The sequence below is a fragment of the Tetrao urogallus genome (genome assembly GCF_951394365.1).
Source record: "Tetrao urogallus genome assembly, chromosome: 15".
NCBI classification, from domain to species: domain Eukaryota; kingdom Metazoa; phylum Chordata; class Aves; order Galliformes; family Phasianidae; genus Tetrao; species Tetrao urogallus.
In genome coordinates, this window is record NC_136828.1 from 7,394,166 (window position 1) to 7,420,140 (window position 25,975).

General features: G+C 39.0%; 1 protein-coding gene across 2 annotated transcripts in view; it reads right to left on the reverse strand.

Moving 5' to 3' along the window:
• The window catches only part of LOC306952074 (multidrug resistance-associated protein 1), a gene marked incomplete at both ends in the record, with an annotated part of 46,332 nt that overhangs the window by 15,067 nt on the left and 5,290 nt on the right, over positions 1–25,975 (reverse strand). For both annotated transcript variants that reach the window (XM_079542714.1, XM_079542713.1), the window contains 18 exons: positions 96–273; positions 676–843; positions 1,866–2,042; positions 3,073–3,199; positions 3,895–3,964; positions 5,611–5,698; positions 6,065–6,211; positions 8,563–8,766; positions 9,472–9,564; positions 9,764–9,925; positions 10,654–10,831; positions 11,514–11,741; positions 13,136–13,267; positions 15,688–15,749; positions 17,319–17,444; positions 18,556–18,693; positions 19,614–19,739; positions 20,272–20,448. In XM_079542714.1, the coding sequence (XP_079398840.1) occupies positions 96–273; positions 676–843; positions 1,866–2,042; positions 3,073–3,199; positions 3,895–3,964; positions 5,611–5,698; positions 6,065–6,211; positions 8,563–8,766; positions 9,472–9,564; positions 9,764–9,925; positions 10,654–10,831; positions 11,514–11,741; positions 13,136–13,267; positions 15,688–15,749; positions 17,319–17,444; positions 18,556–18,693; positions 19,614–19,739; positions 20,272–20,448 (2,581 nt within the window). The remainder of the gene's footprint in view (positions 1–95; positions 274–675; positions 844–1,865; positions 2,043–3,072; positions 3,200–3,894; positions 3,965–5,610; positions 5,699–6,064; positions 6,212–8,562; positions 8,767–9,471; positions 9,565–9,763; positions 9,926–10,653; positions 10,832–11,513; positions 11,742–13,135; positions 13,268–15,687; positions 15,750–17,318; positions 17,445–18,555; positions 18,694–19,613; positions 19,740–20,271; positions 20,449–25,975) is intronic.

Below are 25,975 nucleotides of genomic sequence, written 5' to 3' on the forward strand. Positions count from 1 at the left end.
TTATAACCAATACAACTAGTATTTTTCCTTCAACAGGAATCCCTTAACATGTCACGTATCAGTTAATTGAAAAGAGGATTTACTTGGAAGCTTACCACTGCTCTCCATGTTTTGTTCAGCATTAGCGTAAGTACGAAGGAATTCCGCAAAAGCTCCATCTTGCTTCAGCAGCTCCTGGTAGGAGCCCATCTCAGAAATTTCTCCATCAGTCATTACCAGAATTGTATCCATTTGAGGCAGATAGTTCACTGCGTGGGTTACTAAAACCCGTGTCTAGACAGAAAAAGAAAAAAAAATTATTCTAACATCTCAAACTAGCAAATACGATGATTAAGCTTCTGTTCTCACAGCCTTAATTCTGCGTATAATACAGTAAAAATTATGGACAGGCATGCAACATTTCAAAGAAAACAACTGTCCTTGTCTTTTGACTTTTCCTTCCCAGATTTTTGAATTAGAGAAACCAAAGTATTTCTTATTACAAAAACTAAGTAGTTTAAAATTTCTAAAAAAAAACAAACAAACAAAAAAAAAAACATCTCAGAAGGATCCTTCTATTTTTTTCATGTTTAAAGCACAAGTCTGAAGGTGAAATTTGTGCAACTTGGAATCATTTGAACTCAGCAAAGAAAAACAAATTGCTCCCCAAAGACAAGTTATTACATCATTACATACTTTATTTTTTAAGATTCCTTTTGGTCCAATAACTTTTTCAAAAATATGCTTCCCAACGTGAGCATCAACAGCTGATAAAGGATCATCAAATAAATAGATATCTGCATTACAGTAGACTGCTCGAGCAAGACTGACTCGCTGCTTCTGTCCTCCAGACAAATTCACACCCTGGAGAAAATAAGAAAATATCCTTTATTTACAGCTGAAAGTTGATTCCTTGCAGTAGTGAAAGAAGCATAGTGCTTGTAAACTAGAAAAGCCGTAGTAGATTTATGCAAACCACAGAAGTTTCAGCACTGAATAAACAAGATACTTATTACAAGTTATTCACTACTACAATATGAACAACTACAGCCAAAATCCCCTTAGAAGGAAGTCTATTAACTTATATCTGTCAACGAGGAGCTGGTAAACAAAAAAGTATTGTTTACTAATCTTGCAAGGAATAAACACAGGCCGTGGATTCAGAAGCTAATTTTCCTCTCAGCCTTATTTCTACAATGCTTCCCCTATCTTATAAACAAACTCTGAGCAGGCACACCCTACAGTTTGGTTGGCATTCTGACAAGCCAAACTTCTTGTAAGGAAAATAAAGCCGCACACTTACCTGAATCCAGACCAGAAGCTGACAGTTGGCAGCTATACCCCATCTAAATCTAGCCATCAGGCAGAGCATATGTCTCTGCATATCCCTTCCTCTCCTCTGGAGGGCATCAGCTTAGCAAATGCCAAGCAGGTTACCTACCCACACAGCTGGCCATGTGTTTAAGGAACACTTGGTGCTGCTTGTAAACCAGAGCACTCTAACAGTTAGGCAAGTTTCTAAATATCACACTGCATATATTTTTGCAACCAAAAGCCAAAATGAAAACCTGAACAAATTCTCCTACACACACTCCCCCTGAAGTTATTTAGAAGTTTCTCTTCCAATTGCCATAAATGTTTATGCTCTATGATCATGGCAACTCAGAGCTGTTTTTAAAAAACAGGCTTTTATAAGATGCTTTTGCACTTGTAATTGAGAAAACATTTCCCCCCCTTTGAGTGTTAAAGAAATACATAGTGTTCAAATTTGCCTCTTATTCTAGAGGATTTCTACTCTGAATGTTTTCAACTCAGTATAACTTTACTACAAAGTCATATGGCCTTATCTACAAGTAATAGCAGCCTTAGAGTGGGCATTTAAATACCTTTTCTCCTATTTCTGTTCTGTCTCCCATAGGAAGAATCTCTAAATCAGGCAGAAGTGCACAAGCCTCAATAACACGCTTGTACCGGCTCTCATTCATCTCTCTTCCAAAGATAATATTATCTTCTAAAGTTGCATTTTGGATCCAGGCTTGCTGAGGAACGTAAGCAATAGAGCCCTGCAAAAAAAATTCAAGTTCCTTATTCAGTAGTTAAGACAAAAAGAGTGCTCACAAAGTCAAAGCACAGCAGGGCCTTGTGAGGCTGGCAGTGCTCTGTATTTCACAAACTGCCTATGGTCACTTCGGAATGACACAGACAAATGTGTGCACTTGGGGCAGCACCTTCTAAAATATGCTGGTTTTTTTAATCCTCTCTGCAAGTGAATGTAACAAAGTGCATTGGTGGAAAATAAAAGACTTCAAACAAAACATGACTCCCTAACATAAACTCAGAAGAAACATTTGTTTAGAGAATATTTACACAATTACTGGATGTTAAAAGTCATTACAGCTTTGCTCTTTCATCTAGCCATAAATTATGTTCACCATAAAACAGTTTAATAGGGAATGTAAGAGTGTTTAACAAATGCATTCCTGCCAAGAGATTTCTGCTAAAAGAAGGGAAGTTGCTCTTATGTAAGAATGTCACTTCAAAGGAAAAGACTTGGCTGCTACAAAATAACTCACATTGAAGCACAGTTCTACCTTCACTTGGCACTAATAATCATTTGCTCAGCTCTTTCTTTGGTTTTTCCAGAACAATTTTGGAGGCAATCAAACACGATTTTTTTTTATTTTTTTTCAAACGCAACAGATTTGTTTTGCTCTTAAATTAAACTGTAGCTTCTCCCATGTTTCGGAATCTCTGTGTAGGGGGACAGGCATACCCTTTCCCCTTGCAACTTTTCGATGTCTAAGAAGGTATGACTTAATGTTGCTCCTCCTCATCCTGGAGTACATGTAATAGGGGCTCTTTCCCCCATACCTGGCTGCCAACAAGATTCAACAGAATTTACCTTTGAGACTTCCACTACTCTGTCTATTTGGCTAAAGTTAATCCTTAACAGAGTGTTAAATATGGCTTGCCAGGAAATTGGGCCACATGTGTGCTCATTTGAAAGGCTGTCTTCTTCATTTTACTTGCAAATCTGGAATCACTCAGGCAATACCCACAAACAGCTGAGCAATTTGTCAGAACATCACACACCTTGACAACCACGTAGCCTTCCTTTTTGTCCATCTCCCCCAGTAATGCAGACAGCAATGAAGACTTTCCACAGCCAACTTGACCAACAACAGCTATCAGGGAACCTTCGGGCACGGTGAAGTTAATGCTGAAATGAAGTGCATGCAATTCAGCCTCACTTGCTGGCATATCCCAGTAGTTAAACAATCTACTGAACAGCCTATAAATTCTGACACAGCACAAGAACTTAAACCATTTGAAAATACAACCTTTCTTTCAGAAAGCACACAGCTTTTCTTTTAGATAGGAAATAGCATCTTCACGTGTAATCAGCCAGAAAGAAAAAAAAAACACTTCCAATTTTTCTCTTAAATGTTCTGTTAGCAGAAATGTAATGCAAATCATTGCTCCTCAAACAGCATCCTTGTCCCAAAGGACAATGCAATTTAAGATCCAAGAAAGAGCAGCCAAAATTAAGGAAGGATACAGAGCACAGGGAAGGCATGGCACATAGTGCAAACATAAGGGACATGGGATGAGGAAACAACCTAACTGCATCCTCTAGATGGAGCTCATCCCCACCTGCAGCCTGTAGCAAGAGCTTAACATCTCTGAGGCTTCCCCCCTTCCATTAAACCTTTTGCTACTGTCTCTTTTTTTTATTTATATAAGTATATGTAAAAATAAATGTACAAAATAAACAGTAAATAAAAATAAACATATATTTGTTTTCCTGTTACTTTAAGGAAACAAAATCTTTTTCATATAGACTTTCTAATCTAAATACAGGTAATTTATGATGCAGAAAAACAACCAAGTAGAACAAAGGGTAGCAATGCTTACCTATTCAGTGAAGGAGGATCTGTTTTGGACCAGCTAAATGTTGCGTTCTTTACAACAATGCTTCCTTCAGCTGATGAACAGAAAATATGATTTTACACAAATGTGAATGCAAGCAGCTAACCTGTATGTTTTGGATTAAGCCAGAGAAGAAAATTTAAGCACACCGAAGTAAATGTATATAGCTACTTCTGTAGCAGAACAAAAACCCACTGCCTACCAAAACCTCGTGTTCCGTTCAAAGCAGGATAATAAACATAAGAATAATTAGCATAACCTTGTCAGAAGTTCTGAAGTTACATTTCTTCAGTAACCAGGAGGTACGTGAACATCAACTGTAAGAGATTCAACCATCTCCCTCTTTACCCAGCAACCCCACTGCAAAGTCAGTTCAAGAAGCTAGCAGCCTCAATCTGAGCTGAGCCTTAAGGAAAAACATCAGCTGAACCAATCCTTCTGCATAGAAGGCTAAGTTACCACAAAAATAACAGGGGAGATGAAATACCAACTAATTCTGACCAAAAGCAGCGTTGCGAGAATCCCAGAATGATTTGGGTTGGATGGAACTTCAATGATCATCTAGTTTAAACCTCTGTACCACGGGCAGCAACTGCTTCCACTAGAACAGCTTGCTCAGACAGGTTCAGCCTGGCCTTCTTGAGACTGACTTCTCATCCACAACACCTCTGAGAAACATTTTTCTTTTTCCTTCCCTTCTCTTTAGATCAGGTCCAGAGGGTCCGAATGTTGCCTGGTAGTGGTACCTATCAGTTCTTACAGTAACAACTGCAAATACATTACATCTAATACAATCAAATAGACAATAAATACTTAGCCTAAATATACATCTGAGTGAACACAATTACAAACCGTTATGGACAAAATTGCTTTAAAAATCCACTAAAGACTTGTGAGTGAAATATTCACGGTCATCATCTGAGAAAGGGGAGGAGATATTCCCCAAGGGAAGATGGAAGAAGAAAGAAAAAAAAAAAAAAGAAACCAAGTAGATGAATCTATACAGGATAATCAAGTGACTGAATTGATACAGAGCTCAGCTATCCACATGAAAGGAAGTGACAAAGACTTCATTGTCTTTGAAAAAAGGAAGTAGAAAATCATTTAGGAATAACTGATATAGTTAAGTCAAGCTTTGCTTGCAAGATGAAGGGCAATGGCTATTCAGTAAATCTCCCTTCAAGCTCATTTACCTCCTGAACAGCTGTATATAACCAGAGCAGTCAAATATACGTGCTAGATACAGCAAAGCTCACAGTGATGCTTCTTGCACAGAATGAAATGGAGGCACATGCCAGAAGTGGGACTTATGCATCCTCTTTTAAAGGCACTGAAGTGATTTACAATTCCTTTTCTCCAAAACACTCGGTTCTGGGACAGCTCATTATCAACCTCTTAACTTTCAAATGAATACACCTGTCTAATGAACTGTCTAACAAGTCACTTTTAAAGTGATCACTGTGTCTGGATGCAATCATTCTGTATCTTGGACACAAAAGCTGGGGAAAGAAATAACACCTGAGAAAGTGATAGAAACTCAATACAACTTCCATTTTTACAACATCCCTTCTCTGCTTACTGTCTGAAATTAACTGGTGAAATCCAGCAAAGTGCAGTGTTTTTGTTACAGAAAACAAAAGAGAAACTGCAAAGCCACCAGAAATTTGCACAAGTTCTTTTTCAATAGCAAAAGAAACTCACCATTTGTAATGGGACCCCTGATTATGCTGTCTGGATCTAACTCTTCATGAGACAGGAACACCCGAAGGCGCTTCAAGGAGACACTAGCCTACATTAGGAAGAGATACAAAACTACCTTATATTCTGCTATTATATTTAAGAACAATATTTTACACTATGCATATATTACATTATTACTAGACACCCCTAATCCCTCTTCTTAAAAACATCCCGTAGCTTCCTGAGTAGTCAAGCTTGCATTTCCCAGCACAAGAAATACGAGTGATTTCAGGTACGCTCATCCACCACACCCAAGATTGATAATTTTGCCTGTACAGCATTCAATACAGAGGAAATGCAAACTTTATTTTGAGATGACTGAATTTCATCATAACCAGCAAATGTTATTTGAGCACACAACTGTACTCTTTCCAACCAGTGACACAGAAAAGCCTGTTAATGAATGAAATCTTACTTCTACTATGCTGCTGATAACCATAGGAAGTATGTTCAACGGAAACCTGAGAATGTTGAATAAAGCTAGGGATACAAATGCCTTCTGAGCATCCAGGACATTGTTCTCGTCTATTTTGACATACACAGCAAATGTGGACAAGGCAACCTGAAACACAAAGCGTGATGGTTACGATTAGAGCCAGAGGTCTAAAATCAAAGAGCAACATTCTGGTAAACCCTGTACTCCGGCAAGCACCTCCCAAAACAAACACTTGATTTAAATTTCGTTGGGAAAAAAAAAAAAAAAAAATTGATGGTGCCTCTTGGAAAACTTCTGAGAAGGAGTCCAGTGTTCACTTTCTGCACACAGTGAGGGGGAAGCCACCGACGTCCCAGGCTACCTGTGGTTGCTCTACCTGAGAAGGGAAGGAAAGGAATGATTGCTAGCCTTTGTCCCTGCTCCCCTTCACTTCTAAATCGATCACGGACCCTAGATGAGTAATGTACATAGACTGAAAAGTTGGAAATATCCCAGTGCTGGCCTATTTTATATTCCATAGGGACCACCACAACCCTAGGTATCAAAGCACAGCCCTCTTTAACAAGGGTAGATTTTCTAAGAAATTTTAAATGTTACTGCGTTGCAAGAATTACCTAAACAGTTCACAATAGAAAAACTTAACTTTTATTCAGAACAAGAAAATGACAATAAACCATTATCATCAAGATATACAAATAAAAGCCATACTTATCTACATTCTTCAAAATTATGTTGATTAAATTATAATAAAACTAAAGCAAACCAAGTTAAGCCAAAGAAAAACAGCACAGTCCTTCCCAATCACAATATGCCTATTCCTCTTACTCTGTTTCCTTTCATGACGACAACACTCACACCTCTGTATATAACAAGAAACTGACACAGCAAAACAAGGTTGTTTAACCACTGATAACCTCTCTCCTACAAGGCGTGAACTAATTAGCTAATTTATGTTTAAAATCTGACTGCTGTGAAGACAAGCCTTGTCCATCTTACAGTGGCTGACTCAGCTGTGCCTGGTCCAGTAGTTTGTTTGTACAGTCCTAAGTTTGGACAATCATATCCCAGCAAGAAAGCCCTCCCACAGAGAACAAAAACATGACAGGACCCAAAGAATAACTTCAGAAGCAGCATGTCTGCACTCCTGTGTTGTCAGCAACTAGTCTGAAATAGAACTTTATCAGCACAGACAGCAGTATGGGAGATACTGCACAATGAATAGCTTCCTGACAGCATTATTAAACAATGTGGTGAAGAGCCCCAGCCATTGAAACAGGAGAAGTAGAAGAGAAAGTATTTTGCATTTCAGAAGTGCTTTCAAGTAGGCATGCGCGTAATTCTTTAATCAGAAGTTCACAGAAGAACATTTACCACCAATAAAGATCTAGGAAACAGCACACTAAACAGCAGCCTTGCAACAGTGGCAAACCCTTGAGGTTCAGGCCTATTGCCACAAACACAACATGTACTGAAACAAAGCTGCTCATCAGGGGAATTTGTTTTCCCAGATTCTGCAGAGCAGCATGAAGGAGTCCACCTGCATAGTTTTATTTAGAAACTTCATTTAATAATATATTTATATTAAAACCATCTCAGACTTGTTATAGGAAAGCATTTGCTAAAGAATGCAGCTTATGTTTCCTATCCAGGGCACTGCTTCTTCTGCCTTTCATCATGCCCAGAAAATAATATAAACACTAAATGCTTGAAGGGAAGGAATTTGAGACTGGAAAGTACATTTAAACACCTTCAACTGGAACAGCACATATTTTATCCTAATGTAGTAATGGCTTCTATTTGCCTCTATGCAGAAGAGCAATGCCCCATTGTTCTAATAGGGTCTGAAGCAATTTTGATGTGATCTCACTCCTCTCTCCCGTTCATTAGTTTGAATGTAAGCTAACCACAGACACAGCAGAGATGTTTCACATACCGAGAATATTTTTAATAATAAGAATTCAATGCAGTCCTAGGCTTTGCAATAGCTTTACCTCTCCACATTGCTCTTAAATAGATGTGGGGAGAACCCAGGCCAGAGGCATGCTTCTTGTGCATTGTTCCAATTGACCAAGGACCTGCTGCTTCCAGAAACATACTGAAATAAGGAAGTTTCTCTCTGCTGTCAGCCACAACTACCAGCTGGAGGGTGCTGTGCACACAGTAATCTTCTTAATCTGACAGTACTTTTAGTCTTAGGTCCCTTGACTATAGCATTAAAAACGGTAAGGGAAGACAAGAGGTTTTTATTTTTAAATAACCGTCATCAACTTCTAGATGCGTTCAACATGCACGTTATTAAGACCCACGTAAAACAGAACGCCTTTTCCCAGGGAACTGAAGACAAAAGTGTCCAGTTTCCCACTGCTGCAGAGGTAATTCCCACTTTTCCATTCATAAAAAAAAAAAAGTTCTCAAACACTGTTTTGGAAAATATGACCCAAAAGAGAAGAACAGGCCTACAAATTTGTTTCACTTACCAAAAAAGGAGCACAAACCCAAGTGAAGGTACCCACTGCAGCAAGGTAAGCAGATTTTTTTAGGACCTTGAGCTCCTTCTGTCTGATCTCCAGTACCTTTTCTCTAAAGGCTAATTCCCAAGCATAAAGTTTTAGAACTTTAATCCCATTAAGAATTTCATTCATCAGCTTAATTCTGTTGTCTTTGCTCTTCATCTGTGCCACCTGAAAACAACAGTGCAATGAATAATTAGCAAAGCACAGTACTTGGCAGAACCACAAAGGTTTTAACTTCTATTTTGCAATGATGAAATTTGCCTCATTATCATCAAAAGCTTACGAACTTCCAAGCAAGAAATCTGAGACACGATCTTAACAAGCAAGTATGCAGAATCACCGCAATGTTTTACACCAATTAAAAGAATTCTTCACACAACTGAAAGTCTACTTTGCATCTAACCTCAGCCCAAACTTGTTTTTGCTTTATTTGCAGCACTATCAGTGACTTTCTCATGGCGTACTAAGTCAAAAAGCTTTCTATTCAGCAGTAAGACGACAGAACATTAGGAGAATAAGATCTGCAAAGAAAACATTTTAACAAGGGCTGAGCGAAACCTGAACCAATGTTCTGACTCAGCACCCAGCGCAGTTTGCAGGCTTCCACCAAGACTGTTATCCTAGACAGCTATTACCCGTGACAGCATGGCTGTGTACTCCTACTTGTCCCATGCAGGAACCAAATGCTGCAGGATATTTCATTGGACACCCAGAGCTAAAAGGTTTCATTCAAATAAATTACCAACAGTTGAGGGAAATGTATTTAACTCAATAATGAAGTTTTTATCAGAAAGAACATAGTAGATTTGTAGAAACAAGTCACAGTAGTACATGTTTCTTAAAATCATTGTCACATACACAGAAGTTTCTTACCTGATACGTTTTTGTTTTCATTGCCATCACAGCATTCACGGGAACCAGAAGAATCATGACAGCAACACCTGCCAGTACAGAAGGACCTAAATTCTGAAGAGAAAAACATCTGATTGTAACAAAAGAGTTTTCAATAAGTATTTAAGATCTTGAGTCAAACACTTATTGACAGTGACAAATCTAGCTCTGAAAGTTTTCTGAACAGCATTTGCTCTATTTTGCTTTAAATGCTCCACTGGCCTGAGCAACAGCTCTCTGCAGTCATGCAGGAAACAAGAAACACAATGCTCACCTGCCACAGTAAGTACAGTGCTAGTATCACCTGAAGAGGTGCAGACCAGATCATGTTTATATATGTAGCCAAGTCCATGAATCTCTGAGCATCCACAGACATTAGATTCACAATTTCACCCACAGTAGAAGTCTTTCTGGCAGAATTTGTGATAACAAGAGCCTGGGTGCAGATTTTTAAAATAAAGAAAATAAAAATAAAAATCATACATCATGAAAAAAGGTCTACTTATTTGCTTTTTGTCCTCTAAAACGTAACTGCTTTACAAAGCAACTAACTGTATAATTACAAGCAATTCTTTTCATGCTTCAATATTCTACTTTGTACGTCCAATGCAAGTTGATGGAAGCATTTGGGTTAAATTAAAAATAGCAAGCAGGTATTTGTGGTTAGGGTTGGTTGGTGTTTTTATTGCTTGTAGGGGCAGGAAGGTTGCTTGCTTCCCTTTTTAACTCTAAAAAGTGGAACCCTCGCTTCTTGTCACACATTTTTCTCACATAGAGCAACCAATCCAGAGCCTTCTAAAACGTTCCAGCTTACTCCAAGATGAGGTAGTGCTGTCTGTTAATTCACAGATGAAAGTGTAAATCACAAAATCATAGAATGTGGATGTATCTTAATTTTTGCACAAGCTGAAGCAGTTTCACCCCCAATTTAAATGTGACAAAGTTTCTTCTTTGCCGGTGGGAAGAAAAGGGCACCAGAACTTCAACTAATTATTCTCAAAATTATTTCATTTCCAATCTTTGTATTTGCAAGTCAGATACTCTTTTACTTCTATTAAGAGTTAGGAGATTCTGCTGGGCTGATTCCAAACTACTTGAGTTACTCAGACTTAAACAGTGCACTCACAAAGTCACTGGAGATAGATACTGAGAGGAAGCACCTACCTTTCGATAGATTACCCCAACAATAGCTGTTTTCAGCCTCATTCCAGTTACAAAACAAATATGAAAATACTGATGAAGAATCAATGTCTGAAGACACGAACAAACAAACAGCAGCCCTGTATAAAAGTAGCCTTGCCAGTTTGGGGCGCTTTTGTTATTTACGAAATTGATTAGCAATCTGTGGAGAGAGGAATTAGCATTCTTGACTTATGCAACTCAAAAGGAAGTTTCAAGGTTACAATACAATTATTCCAAACATTCTGTGGGCCATGCAAGTACCCAAAGTGCAAAACTTAAATAAAACACTTAAGCTAACTTCTCAGCAACAGGACACAATTTTATACTAGTACTCACTGCTAACAATGTACTCCTTTAAAACTAAAACTTCACATCTTACATGTACAGCGTTCCCTGAGTGAAAAGTTTTATATTTCCTCCAGCAAACATGCAGCTACCTAAAGTTGTTTTACTACTTCTCACCTCAAAGTAATACAATCTCTCCTACTGCTTTTGCCCAGTGTTGCAACACATTTTGTGACTTGTGGTTATAAAAACCTTTAGACTTCTGACTTCCACAGTCATCACTGGTAAGAAACAAATACAATCTCCTGTAATTGCTGGTTATGCTTTTGCCACACTTTCTTCATGGTGGAATCAAATAACATCAAACATTTGATACGTGATGTTATAATTTGAAAACCAATGGATCAAAGTAATCTGTGTGCATGATAATTTGGATGATAGCTGCACCCGACTGATCCAGCTACAGGCAAAACAGTTTGGTAACTGACTGAAATATCAGCGTACTCAGAAACCTGTCTGCTTACTTTTAATTCAATAATAAAGTAAACAGGTCTTACTTCAAAATCTCTGGGCCTGCAAACATCAAGAGATCATGCGCTGCTTTAAACAGGAAGCTCATGAGAAAATATGGTCCAAAAGTTTTATATAACACCTTGGATAAAGATGCCTCAGAGCTCCTTTGAGATGGTTTTATAATCAAAGCTTCAGCCTCCTCCGTCACTTCACCATTGGAATCACTTGATTTTTGTTGCTTTTTGGATGAGTATAGCATGTTCAAAGGTTGCCTGAAATAAGAGTTATAACATATTGAAGGTACACAATGCAACCTTTATACAAGTATAAAGCCAAATGGAAAAACACACAGTATACAAATGAGACATTTATTTCAGCTAGGCTGTTTAGCTTCTGATCCTAGCCAACTCACAGGCCTGTGCCTCTTGCATCATTCTTCATTTTAGCAACAGCAAGTGTCCAGCAACACACACAGCCATATACCACAGTTCTTAATAGTGTAACCAGGTTTTATTGCCAATCAACCACCTTTTTAATTACATTGCCATAGCTAGATGAACAGGCATTCAGAAATGATATTCCTCATATGGGTAGATAACATTCCTGGTCAATCTTTCCTATAGTACTATATATGAGGAACAGGGCTGTAATCTGCATTAAACTCATTAAAAAAAAAAGTGTTATTATTATTCTAGAATTCAGTATACTGAACTTTCATCAAAATCAAGGCCTCATTGTACCACAGGGGTTAAAATTCTGCAGTCAGATTTATGTCGTCATCCCCAGTGAGCTGAATACACCCATTCCAAACACCTGGCTTATGTTAAACTACATACTTCCGAACTTCTGAGGACAAGCTATATGTACAAATACACTATGGAAACAAGCAAGTATTCTTCCTTCAATGAAAAGGTACTTCTATTTGATGAAGTAAGAGATGATGAAAGTAGAATGGAAACTACAGGCATGCAGTCTTTCTAATTTTAGACATCTTGTTTAGGTGCTCAAGCTCCCTATATGGTCAAAGGAAAGAAAGCAGCTTCTCAGTTTACACCCTGAACTCCTGAGGCTTCACTAACTATAGAGGGAGCTCAAGCTCCTGTATTACATGGTTGAAGTTTGTGAGAAAACATTCCCTCCCAGGGGGATGAAAAACTCCTATACATTAAAACTTACAGTAATCAGCTTTAGAACATGAAGATCTCATGCAAAACTTGGTGCAACTCCTCTTGAAAAAGAAACACAATCCAATTTGTTTTCTATCCTACATGCATTTAAGGACAAATACGGAGTTGTCACTTTGAGCCTTGCCGAAGCAGATTCAGTAATACGTGACAAACACTTCTAAGCAAGTGCCAAGTAACTTGAGTTTCTGAACCCTTACATCTCAGAGGAACTATCATATCCTTCATAACACTCATCTATCCTAGACCCTGGATGGCCTCCCTACTACAGCAACACTCAGATCCTTCCAGCATGGTTTGAGCACCAGTATGCCTTACCTTCCCTAGTATTCTCCAGCAGGTACATCCACACAGTTATTTCCTCCTTCTTAGCATTTTAGAAATGCACAGAGAATCCACAAATATTTTAACAAAGTGGTTCTCAACCAATTAGTTTTCATTTCTTAATGAGAGCTCTATCAGTAATAGGATAGTTAACTCACCTCTTGGTCTTTGCCCATTCTTTTGCCCAGTTTCTTGCCAAACCTGGCACTATCTGCTCAGACGTATCCTCTTTGTTTAATGACCACAAATCCTTAGCTTCCAGAGGTCTCCGATAACCCTGAATCATCAATCTGCAGGAGAAAGAATTAACACTATATATTTGAGAATATTAGTGTCATACATATCACAAGACAAGATTCTGCCCAAAAACAAAGCCAGCTCTGTTTGTAAGAATTGTTATCTGCAGCAACACAGGTCCTGATGTTAAGAAGGAATTTAGTTGCATACAATCTTCTGATCTTTACTGAGAAATAGGCACCAAAAGAGCTAAGGATTCAGGATATGTCAAATACAAATTTCAGGGAAAAGAAAATAAAAGGATTAAGTGGTATCTTGAAAATCAGCCACTGACTAATATTCTCATGCCTACTAAGTTGCAAAATCTTTATTAGCTTTTCATTTTATGAAGCAATTATTTTCATCTGGCCAAATTATTTTCAACTCTGGCCAAGAGCCAACCACAAATATACACAAATAATATTTACCATCTTTCTGTGTTTAAACACACAAAAACATTAGGGCAGAGGTGGATGTTGTGGGTTCAATTGTTTCCAGCTCAATTAAATTTCTGAGCAAGTAACCGGGCTGCAAGAAACCACCAGCAGCGCACAGCATAGTACCTGGAAATTTGAGAGGCTGCTGCATGGTGTTGTGAATTGACACGAGCTGACCAACAACCCCAGTGGAAGTCCTTGCAAGGAGAAGGAGCTAAGCTAGTTTTCAATCCTAAGCATTCATACCACAATAAAATGCAGGAGACCGGACTCTCATTTCAGCTCAAAGCTGGAGGAGTCTCCCCCTAACTTATAAAGAGTTCCTAAGCAACAGATGTGAGGCTCTGGGTCTGGAAAAAGGAGAGGGCATGGGTAACAGTCAAGACTCAAGAAGGGACGATGACATTAAGCTGATCCAATGAAGCATCCGTATTAGAACCACCAAAAACAGGTGGAGAGTTATTAGTAATTGAGGACTCCTCAATCAGAGGCACTGAGGCATCCATTTGTCACAATCTCTTTAGAGAGTTCTGCCGACTACAGGGAGCCTGCATTTGTTACATGAAGAACTTCTAGCACGTCTAATAAAGCCAGAAAACTAATACCATTCCTGCTGTTTCAAGTCAGGTCACATGAGGCTGTAATGAGGAGACTACGAAACATCAGAAGAGACTTTATGTCCCTTGGAAAGATGCTGAAGGAATCTGGAGCATGGGCAATACTCTTCTCTATCCCCTCAGTTGGAGACCGAGACCCAGGTAGAAGGAGGAGAACAAATGAAGTAAATGACTGGCTGTGTGGAAGGTGCCATGCTCAGTGGTTTGAGTTCTCTGTCACACCTTCAAGAAACTGAAGATGGGGACATTGGATGGGACACAGTTGACCAGGCGAGTCAAGAATACTCTGGGCAGCAAGCTGGCTGGACTCATCAGCAGAGCTTTAAACTAGGTGTGATTGGGGAGAAGGATGTAGTTCTGAGTGACTGAAAAGAGCCAGAGAACACTGACACTTTAGGAAATATTAGGGGAAAACCTCCGAACTGTTCCAAAGGAATTAAGGATGCCACCTCTAGGAAGGTAACACAGCTGATAGCCCAGCTGAAGCGCCTCTACACCAATGCATACAGAAGGGGAAATAAGTAGGAGGAGTTGGAAACCACAATGCAATTTGAGAACTAGGACTTAATTGCTATCATGAAAACACCATGGAACAAATCACACAACAGGAAAGCTTTTTAGAAGAAATGGGCAGAGAAAGAGGGATGGGAGAGTTGTCCTCTATGTTATTAAGTAGAGAGATTGCAAAGAGCTGCCACTGAAAAACAGCCATGATCAGGTTGAGAGCTCATGAGTAAAAATTAGGGATCAGATCAATACAGGACATCTGGTGGTAAGGGTCTACTAGAGAACTCCTAATCAAGGAGAAGCCTGTTGATGATGCCTTCCTGTTTTAGCTACAAGAAGAATTACACTTGCAGGTTTTCTTCCTGATGGGAGAATTTAAACCACCTGGATGGCTCTGGGAATACAACACAGTGGGCTATAAACAATCCAGGAGATTGTTAAGGATAAGATCAGCCAGAGGAGAAGGATGACTGGCCTTGGTGCTCACCAGTGAAGATCATGAAAGAGGTTAAGACTGGAGACAGCCTGGGCTGTAGTGATCACAGCCTAATGGTCAAACTGAGGGAAAAGAAGGAAATGCACAGGCAATGTGGCCTGGGATGCAGCTCAGACATGTAAAACTGAGATCAGGAAAGCAAAGGCACAGATGGAACTGAACCTGGCAAAAGATGCAAAAAGTAACAAGGCATTCTACAGCATGATTTGGAAGAAAAAAAAAGTTTGAAAAACATATCAATTTAATCTGTTTACAAAACAGCCAGACAAAATAGCCAAAATAAGCATTACATGACTATTGTCAAATTAACTGAGAAAGCAGAATTCTAAGATATCATATAATTCTAACTGATGCTTTGTGTACTATGTTGGACTTACCCAGTGATCCACCAGAAGGTGATTCTTGACAGGAAAGATGCACTGAACTCTGGACATGGTTTCTAAAGGAGAGAAAAAGAAACCAATCCACATATAAACGTAACTGATACAGAGACATCAGAAACAAATCAACCAGAAAAGATACTTCTGAATTACTGCTTTCCTTCCAAAAGTATTAAATTTGTCATTTATGCTGTTTAGAACTTGTTTAATTAAAAAAAAAAAAAAAAAAGAAAAAAAAAACCAAACAGGGAAGTCTAGCTTTGTGGATTTCACAAAAATAGGAGTGCACCCTATCGATAAGCCATAAATAGTTGATGGAATGTTATAAAACAGCGTAAGTTTATCTATATTAATGCAGGGAATGTTATCATGAAAGCATGAATGTGTTATTTGGTTACAATTAGTGTCACTAAAGAAGAGCTCAACTGCACTGTTCTGGTACATAAGGGCTAAGATTCCATCAAAACAAACACACAAGTAATAACTGAAAAGCAAAACAAAGAGTAATCAAACATCCCAAAACAAACCCCCAAAAGCCCTGCATCTCATTCACCAACACATATGGGAAACAACATATCCAGACCTACAGGTGCACACAGCCAGCTCATGTCCTGCATCCAGATCAATGGCTGCCTTTAAACTCTTCTGGTTAATATCCTCTCTTAATCTGGTTGGATTAAAATAATAGAGAATCCAGAAGAATCTCAAAAAGCACAAAGTGATTTACTACACAAATTCCAGTGGAGACCCTTCTTCACTACCCTGAACACTGCCTACACGATGCTAAAAACAGCCATTCCTTTGGCACACAATCCACTACAGTTTTAATCAGCAATAATTGGAGCAACTATAGTGTATCCATCTATAAACTCACCAGACATCATTACAAAGCTACAATTAAAACAGGAGAGCCAAGTTTTTCCCCAAGATTTGCACTTTTCAACTTAAGTTTGTACAACTTGGTTTCTCCATTAAGCTCTATATTAAAGTGTACTGCCTGATTGCAATGCAAAACAGACTTCTGCATTTCCTCTCCTCCTCACGTGACAATTTGTTTTTCAACCTTGTAGGGAAAAGTGATACTACAAGACAGTTAATTATTCTTGAAAGTAGATAAGTACTATAGAAATATTGAATTCTTATGTACTTGCAGCAAAATGACTCCAAGCAAATCCAACACCCTACAAGTCAGTAAATATTTTATAGAACTTTGTAAAAATCTAAATTTATAGCAACTCAAAATTTTGTTGTAACTCAGACAAGTTAAGAAATCAAAGGAAATGAGGAGATACTCAGCCTGAGCTACTTCCACAGAGATACTCTCAGAAGTACTCAGAAAACAAAAACAAATCAGAAAACAAAAACAAATAACTGTTTTCAAAGCACCCTGTAATTACTGTAATCATGATCAAAGCAAAGAAGGCTTGAATATTTTGATAATAAATCTAGTCAATTACTTTTTACCCCTAGTTGAGATGAAAAGAACTCAAAGATGAAGCAGATCCAAAGACTCAATAGCACACCCTTTTCTCCAGGCATAGTTACGCAGACTGCATTGCCCACCAGTGGCAACATACAGCATCACTTACAATTTCTCTTAGAATAGTCAGCATAGACTTAACACTTACAGGATCATTTACTGCCTCGGAAAACAAAGGTGGTTTTTCTGGGAAACAAGACAGTATGAGCTGTACAAGTAACAGGATGAAGTAGGTGCAGAAAGTGACGTAACGAAACGCATCCACTTCAATGTCCTACAAAGGAAGGTAATTCTGTAATTAAAAGGCTGAGGGATTTCCTTAAAACAACATTTCAACATAAATTACATCATTACAGTAAACTCTGCTAACCACATAAATGTTATACTAGAACCCACCCCTGCAAATTAAAGTCAACATCTGTTTTGGTAAAGGGAAGGTAAAAACAGAGGAGAAGACGAAGGTTATCATATACAGAAACCTCACAAGCTTTCTGTTTTCACTCAGTCAGTGCCATAAATACACCAGCACAAACTTCTGTAGAGAAGTGCTCCTTAACACTTGTGTTGTATCAACACAACATGCCCCAATTTGACACCAAAGTATTTGCAGAAGAGCAAGGCACTTATGCATTGGATAGAGCAGAGTTTCCAAAGAAAAATGGTGAGCATAAATCAAATAATGATTAATAACAACAATAATAATCAGAGCAGCACTATTTACATCACAGTTTGTGATGGGACTGATACCTAGAGTACACAACCAAGAAAACAAAGAATAAGGAGGGAGGGACACATAGATAAAGACAAAACCCATTCACAAAAAACTAGAAAAAATTAGCTGAAAGTTCTCAAAATTCACAAAATATGGCTTAAGGGTTTCAAGAAAGAAAAGTGATAATGCTGTTTGCAGGCAGCTCCACAATTCATCTGCCATTTGAAGTGGTTTAGCTGAGAAGCAGACTGACAGAAAAGTGTTTCACTTGAACAATCTTATTTTGTCTCCACAGCCATGAGAGCACATTACAACCAAACTAAGTGTTTCAGGAAATCTGCTGTATAATCAACAGGAAGATGTAAACTCTCAGCACTTTCAAATCAAACGTTACACACACTTACTGCATTCAAGCATAGAGGACCCCTCTCTGGAGCAGCTAGCAGAATGTTCTTAACAACTGTCACTGTAGTAAGATCAGTGAATTTCTCTAACATTTCAAAACCAGAAAAGCAAGGCCATTAAGTCTTGCTTGTTTTATTTTCATAACCCGAGGAATGAAAGCACACTGAATGGATCATTAACTACTTGACTGGCATAACTAGCAAGCAACTACTCTACTACTGCAGTTTTCAAGATTATTTTCAACTGAACGAGGCTAGCAATCACTTACTGTATTTAAGGCAAGCATAATTTTGGATCTAAAAATTACTGTGGCACATAGCAATGAGATGAGCCAGAAAATCATCATCACGCCTGAAGACTGTACTCCTTTCATTCTTTCATGTTGTATCAAAAACGTGGCAAGCAACTGTCGACAAACAAGATACATGTATTTGTAAGAGAGGTTTTAAAACAACACATTACACACATATGCAAAGTAGAATGCTAGAATGTATTCATTTAACATTTCATGTCCAATCTCTTCCAGGTTTTTATTGTTCTCTCCCCAAAAATAGCAGGTGTAATCACTACCATTCTATGCCTGTGATAAACGTCAGACAACCGCTAATAAACAAATAGCAGGGCATTTCCCTTGAAACTGACATTGTAGAGATACTGCAGTGAAAGAAGACAATACTTAGCAAGGATAGAAAGAGGTTGAAGATGACACCTGCATGCCTTGCGTGGCATTTTAAGACTTCGGACCACACCATCAAACCTAAGAGGCACTAAATGCCACACAAAGAAAGTTTGTAACATCTTCAACAATCTTTTTTGAAGTGCATTGAAAATTGTGTTATCTAGATTTCCTCATAATTTGATTCTTTCACCCTACACCTGAATCAAGTTATTAAATGAAGAGTAGCTCAAGCCTACTAAAATAAAGCAGGATAACTAGCACTGGCTTGCATGTCAACAGGTAACACACCAAACAAAGCTAGGATAGTTTTTGGTTTTGTTTTGTTGTTTCCCCCCACCCCAGAAGAAAGCACACACTTCAGGTTCAACACTTCACAATTAAGCTGTCAATTAAGTCTGTATATATATATATATATATTATTATTAAATATTAAATATATTATATATATATATACAGACTTAATTGACAGCTTAATTGCTTAATATATTATATATATATATAAAACATATATATATATATACATATATAGATATATGTATATATACATATAAAACTGTAACTTAAAGAGTTAAAACACTGCAGAAGAGTAAGATGCACATTAGTGATTAAGCCTCTGTGCCACCAAAGGATGTAACAGAAGAACTTACCATAGTTATACCCAGAACAGTAGGGCTAATGAGAAAAAACGGAGCTCGAAAAATATTTTGACTTCTTTCCCAGAAAGAGTAGAAAAGGTCTGCCCAGCAGACTATCCACAGTATTAAGCCCAAAGCCTGCAATATAGAAGTGTGTTTTACACACGAGGTCACACAGATCAGGTAGCACGAACGCTGCACGCAATGGGCTAATGGAAGAGGAGCCACTATGAGATCACCTCTTTTGGACAATCCTTCTAAGCAACAACACGCATGAAAGAATAATTTGGTTTTACCTACTGAATCCCTCTAACAAGAAAGGAGTTCATTAACTTTCAGTACCATATATTTGAGTTGCCTCAAAATAGTTTGCTTTAACTGGCCTTACAAACTATTTAAACAGCTTTTTTAATACATCAGTTTCAGAAAGCAATAGAAAAACACAACACTTGGAAATCAAGCCTAAGTAGAAGTAAATTACAGTTGAATTGCACACACAGGCAGAGACTGACGTCCAACAAAACCGGTTGTGCTACATCTAAAAATAAATAATCAAAACTGAATCAAGAGAAACAGAATCACAGAATGGTTAAGATTGGAAGGGATCTCTGGAGGTCATTCGATTCAACCCACCCAGCCTGATAAGTAATGATTTTAAGAAGTCACATACCGTTTTGGCTTTGTTGAGAATTGACATTTGGATGTAACCCCTGTCATGACAACGAAGATATAGAAAGTACACTGGGAAGCAGACCCACAAGTAAATACAAGGGACCCAGATCAAGACTGTGTTCTGAAAGCACTGGGTGAAGTCTGGATTTTCTGTGTGCCATGTCAGATTCCAATCCTGAGGAGGAAAAAAAAAAAAAAAAAGGAAACAGTTAAGAAAAAGCAATCACAGAACTCCTTTATTAAAAAAAAAGCATGAGAAAAAAAATGTATACAGCTGTCTTATTCTGTAACTTATTGCATGCTTATTTATACCTGTAATAGACTAGCTCTGTACTGAGACACATCCAATTTTATTGAACCTCTCACAGCTCAGAAATTTAAAATCTTTACAAGATAACACCAGTTTCATTTTTGTTGGCTATACAAAGCTACTATAACAGACAACACTCAAATGTAGTAACTAGGATCTTTAACAGCATTTACCAGGATTTCCACATTATGATTGCAGAAAAATAAGGTGACAATGCTAGCCGTCTCCCACTGTAACCATTATGCACAAATGACCAAATGTAGTTGTGGAAGTATTATCTGGCACAAAGTAGGAATAAATAGAATGAGATAACATCACTATTTGCAGAACAGCCTCACAAATTCAAAGTTGTATGCAGCAAATCCACTTGCGAGTTTCTGGTGATTCATAAGAACAGCATGTAGAGAGAAGCAGCAGGCTCACCTTGGAGCATATTTACCATCCAGCAACAACAAGATGTACATCAGTATAATTCACCACTTCCCTACTTCTCTCAACGTGATTCTTGAAAACAAGAAAAACCTCCATATGATCAAAGCAAAACTAAATTAATGAGAATGTGACCACTGTTCCATTATTGACACAAGGGCTATTTATGAAGGCAGCAAATTCACCTTTGACAGTGTGTTTATTATTGGCATCTTCCAGCAGTGCAGTATTCAGCAGGCAAAGCACACCTTACAGGCCCCTGTTTGAAAGCAACACATCCTGGACAAGTAGGCGAGTGTCCAAAGGCTCCTTAACAAAAGTCTCCTCCTCAGCATTTTTTCCGACCACTGCATGCCTTGCAACTGCACCAAGCACCACTGCTGGGACCTAACAGCAGTAATCTCATCTGTAAAAGCCTGAGCACGTCACAAAAACAAATGCTACCGTCTACAGTTTACAGATAAGAAACAGAGCCAAAAGGAGCTGTGGTGCCTGCCCACTCTGCTCCAACGTCAAAGCTGAGAACATCCCACTGCTCAGAATCACCCACCTTTATCTGTCCCTAGCTGGTTAAACAATTAAAAATAGAGGAAAACAGAACTAAAGAGAAAAAGAAGATATAAAATGTAAAATTTTCAAGTAGGTTTTCCCTTAACTGCAACCATTTTCTATGTAGTGATATTTTCTACCCTTTTTTCCCCCCTTCATAAACATATTCCAAAAACATTGAAACAAAAATATTTTCCTTCTCTATCTTCCTCCTATTTCTGTCAGAATCTAGGACTCCTTCCTTGGCTGGATACAACACACAACATACACAGCTGCTATTTTTTCCCTGCAATCTTTTCATTTCTTATCGCTCCTTTCAGTTTAAAACAAACAAACAAACAAACAAACAAAAAAACGAACGAACCACGTCCAACCTAAATACAGGCAGTTCTCAGAAATTAACACTGGTACAACATAAAAACACCCAACTATGTTTTAGTTTGTGGTCACGTAAGCCATTCATACAAGGGCTGCAGCTGTAAAGGCTGTGGCTGAGTCACAGGCTTATTAAGTCCCCCAGCTGCAAACCATCATTAGAAATTTCAGCTGAGTCATCCTTACTTTTAGCCACGGCACAAACCGTTTTTCAGCTTCCTAAATCCTGTCTGCTCAGCTTAATAGGCAAGAAAAAAACGTCTCGTGACTCTGCAAGGACAGTTTACAACTCACAAATTAACACACTTAATAAGATTATACAAGAACACTGATCAGCTTTACAACAACAAAAAAAAGACACTTGACATATTCTTTATTTTATTAATATTGTTGTTGTTATTTTTAAGATCTACGTGCTCTTTTAAAAAGCAACTACTTCTTTTTCTTGTGCTTTCTAATTCCTGCTGTAATGAGACATCTACCAGACATCTACCAGAAAGGACAGAGCAGTGAGTGCAACACATCTCTGCCATTTGGCTAAGCGAAAGAAAGACGTGTACACATAACTACCACGCATGTTGGATATTTATATTTTTAAATATCCTCCAGTCAGTCTTCAGTTCATTGGACATTTATGTTTGCAATTGAAGCATTTCTGTCTGACAGACAAGAGGGTGAGATGCAATGGTATCTCAGGATTAACACAAAGTTGGGATGACTAAGCAGACTGGGCTAAGAATACTGCTAGAACTTAACAGCTACGGCAACTTCAATGTAAATTCTTTACACTCTTTCAAGATTTTATCCAGAGGCTGTGGATATCCAATGGGAGCTTGCTTAGCTTAAATACACTATACTCTTTTGTATGCTATAGCATACTTGAGCTGTCTATACACAGGTGAGGTACAGAACTCCTTCAATTCAACACACATTTCAGCTAACAAAAGGTGAGGAAATCATTCAGGAAGAGACGCACAGAACTATCTTCCTCTGCTGGTTCTCTAGAAGCAACTCTCTTACAATGTAGTCGCACAAACAGGAAAAGACCTATACGTCAAACACTTTCTCCTGAGGACCTACTACGCACATCAAATACCATACAGATTCACCAAGACAAGCTGAGGGCTTCTCCGAAGGCAGACTGCACTGCCCACCTCCAGAATGGAGACCGTCAGGAGACCATTCCTGAAACAGACTTCCAAGGCTGAACTGAGATGCTCTGAAGGATTTCTCGATTTGTATTTGAGAGTCCATTTGTTTGGGTTTACATAGCAAGGTTCTGGCAGCTGGGAAGCTGAAGGTGCGGCCTCTGTGAGAAAAGCCCACAAGCTGCAGCAAGGCAGATAAGAGCCAGCTGCAATCAACTCTTGTCTGGAGACACACCACTGTCCACAGCCCAGCCACAAGACAGGCTGGTTGTGCCTCTGAAAGAGCAGATTTAAGAAAGGGAAATCTATTGTGGACCAGCAGCTGGGTGAGAGCAGTGAGAGAAGCATCCCTGCAGCCCCCAGGGTCAGAGCAGGAGGACAAGAGATACTCCAGGCCTGAAGCAGAAGCTCCCTGCAGCATAGGAGAGGCCTACAGTGGAGCAGGCTGTCCCCACACAGCCCGCGGGCGCTGCACTGAGCAGGTCTCCACGTGCAGTGATGGAGGAGCCCAAGATGGAGCAGGACGTCTGGAGGAACTGCCGCCCATGGGAAACTGTTGGAGCAGCTTCTGAAAGATGGGCTCCCCATGGTACAGACCCATGTTGGGGCAGTTCTAGAAGCCCACATGGGATCAGCTCGGGAAGGACAGCTTCTATTGGAAGGGGAGAAGGACCCACGCAGAGCAGGGCCTGAGCGACCATGGAGAAGCAGCACAGAAAGTGTTACAGACTGACCTCCATTCCCCTGTACCGCTCAGGGAGGAGGTGGGATGGGATGGACAGGGAGGCAGTTTTAATTCACTTCAGCCTATTAGCAATTGGTGGTACATTATATTAATATCCTTTACACTGAGAATGTTTTGCCCATGATGGCAATGAGTGAGTGATCTCCCTGCCCTTATATATATATACCCACAGGCTTCTCCCGCCTTTCCTGTCAAAAGAAAAGCATATTGTAAATTCTGCATGGAGGATACCACAGAGCTGGGACATTCAATCCAAGCTGGAAGGCACACTGCCTCCCATCATGAGGCCCACATGTACATGAGGTACACAAATTACAGCAATCAGTTACGGGTACACAAGCCTCAACTGGTCCTGCTACTTCACACTGCTGATTCTCTTTTGTTTTACAGAAGCCAAGTTTACAAGCTGTTTTCCTTTCAGCACAAGACAAAATTCTGTGAAAAATCTAGGTAGTAAAATACAATGATGCAGACCTTTGTAGCACTTAAGAGAACTGAATTAGCTAAAATTGATGTTTTTCTGTGACTGAACTATTAGAAGCGATTTTAGCAGGTCCTATTCAAGCAATAAGTTGTCCATTTTCATTTCTTACTATTTTTCACTCTGATCAATGATTTAACACTTCTGTTTTGAAGAGAGCAAATGACAGGGATCCAAGCATGCACTGAAAACTCTACACAAACCAGCAGCCTCCTATAATGCAGTAGGAAGAAGAAAAAAAGCTGTTTAGTTCTACAGTTACTATGTTGTATAATTTGGAAGCTACTTTCCATTGAACCATGACCTCGGGCTCTCACAGAAGTCACAGAGCTGTTCCTGCTAGTTTCTTGGTGGATGCTGTGAGAGAACATCAGCTATGGGCTCACTTTCAGTCTGCTCCATGAAACCCACATCCCAGGTGTTGTAGTTTCATTGGTTCTTTTCTGTTTAAAGTCCCTTAGCAAATTTAAAGTTTACCAGAGGAGCAAATGGGTATTTTTTAAATCCTCTGACCTATTTCTCAGTTTTCATTTTAGAAAGTTGTCATTTCCATCATGAGCACCGTGGCTGAAAAAAAATACCAGGCCATGGCCTTTTTTTTTTTTGTGCCAAAAAATGCATTTTCTCCTATAGCACAGAATGGTTTCATATTATATTTCAAGTGAAATCCTCTATCTCACGTTTCCTGCAATCACATGGATCTATTCAGAGGTAAAACGCTTATCTAATGTTGCATAATCCCAAGGAAAATAAAGTACATGTTATATTAATTCCCATCTAAAATGTCAGGATCAGGCCAGTTAGAAACATTGCCGGTAGGACTGTAGGATCAAGCTGTAACACAAAGGATCAGTTATTCTGCTGCTGGGGGAGGAGGAGAGCTGTGCCCCCAGCATGCCCAGACTCAAGAGTGAAAGTTTGACGCTTGCCAGGACCTTGTGCCTGGCAGTCTCCCTCCTGGCAGCCAGGAAAGGCTGCTAACTGAGCAGCCACCCACCTGTTCTCACATCAATAATCCTGTTTGACCCCCAGCACATTTTAAAATTCTCATTAGCAGAAATACAGAGACCAAAATTGCTCAGTTTCATGCCTGCTGTGCACAGGTGCAGGCTGCCAGCCACACTTAATATCACCTGTACCAACCAGCAGCAACTGAAAAATAAACTTTTCTATGCACATATGTAAAAAACAAGATTACAAAACTACACTGGAATCTTAATATCAAACAGCAGATTCCCTGCCTGCCTCTTCCCACATTGAAGGGTTTCTTGACCTGACTAAGCATGCAGAAGCATCAGAAGAGCCACCAGGAGCAGACCAATGGTGGAAAAAAAAGGATATCTGCCTTTCAAGCAGCTTTAGAAGGAACCCTGAACTTGTTCTGAAGGTATCTGATATGACCATTCTTCATCAAAACAAACAGCAAACGTGGCAACACTTGGCTATGCTAAAAAAAATAAGGAAAACCAACAACTGAAGTGATCCAGATTTTGCAATAAATTACAAGGTCTGTTCTCTAGTCACAAACTAAAAAGCTCTTTGAAGTTATTCAGTTTGTCAAGTAACTTCCACTAATTTCAGCCTTGGAAGTTACAAAGCACTGAAAGAATGTTCTCTAAATGTACTCTAAATGCATTATCTTTATTCTGTCATTTACATTCCACT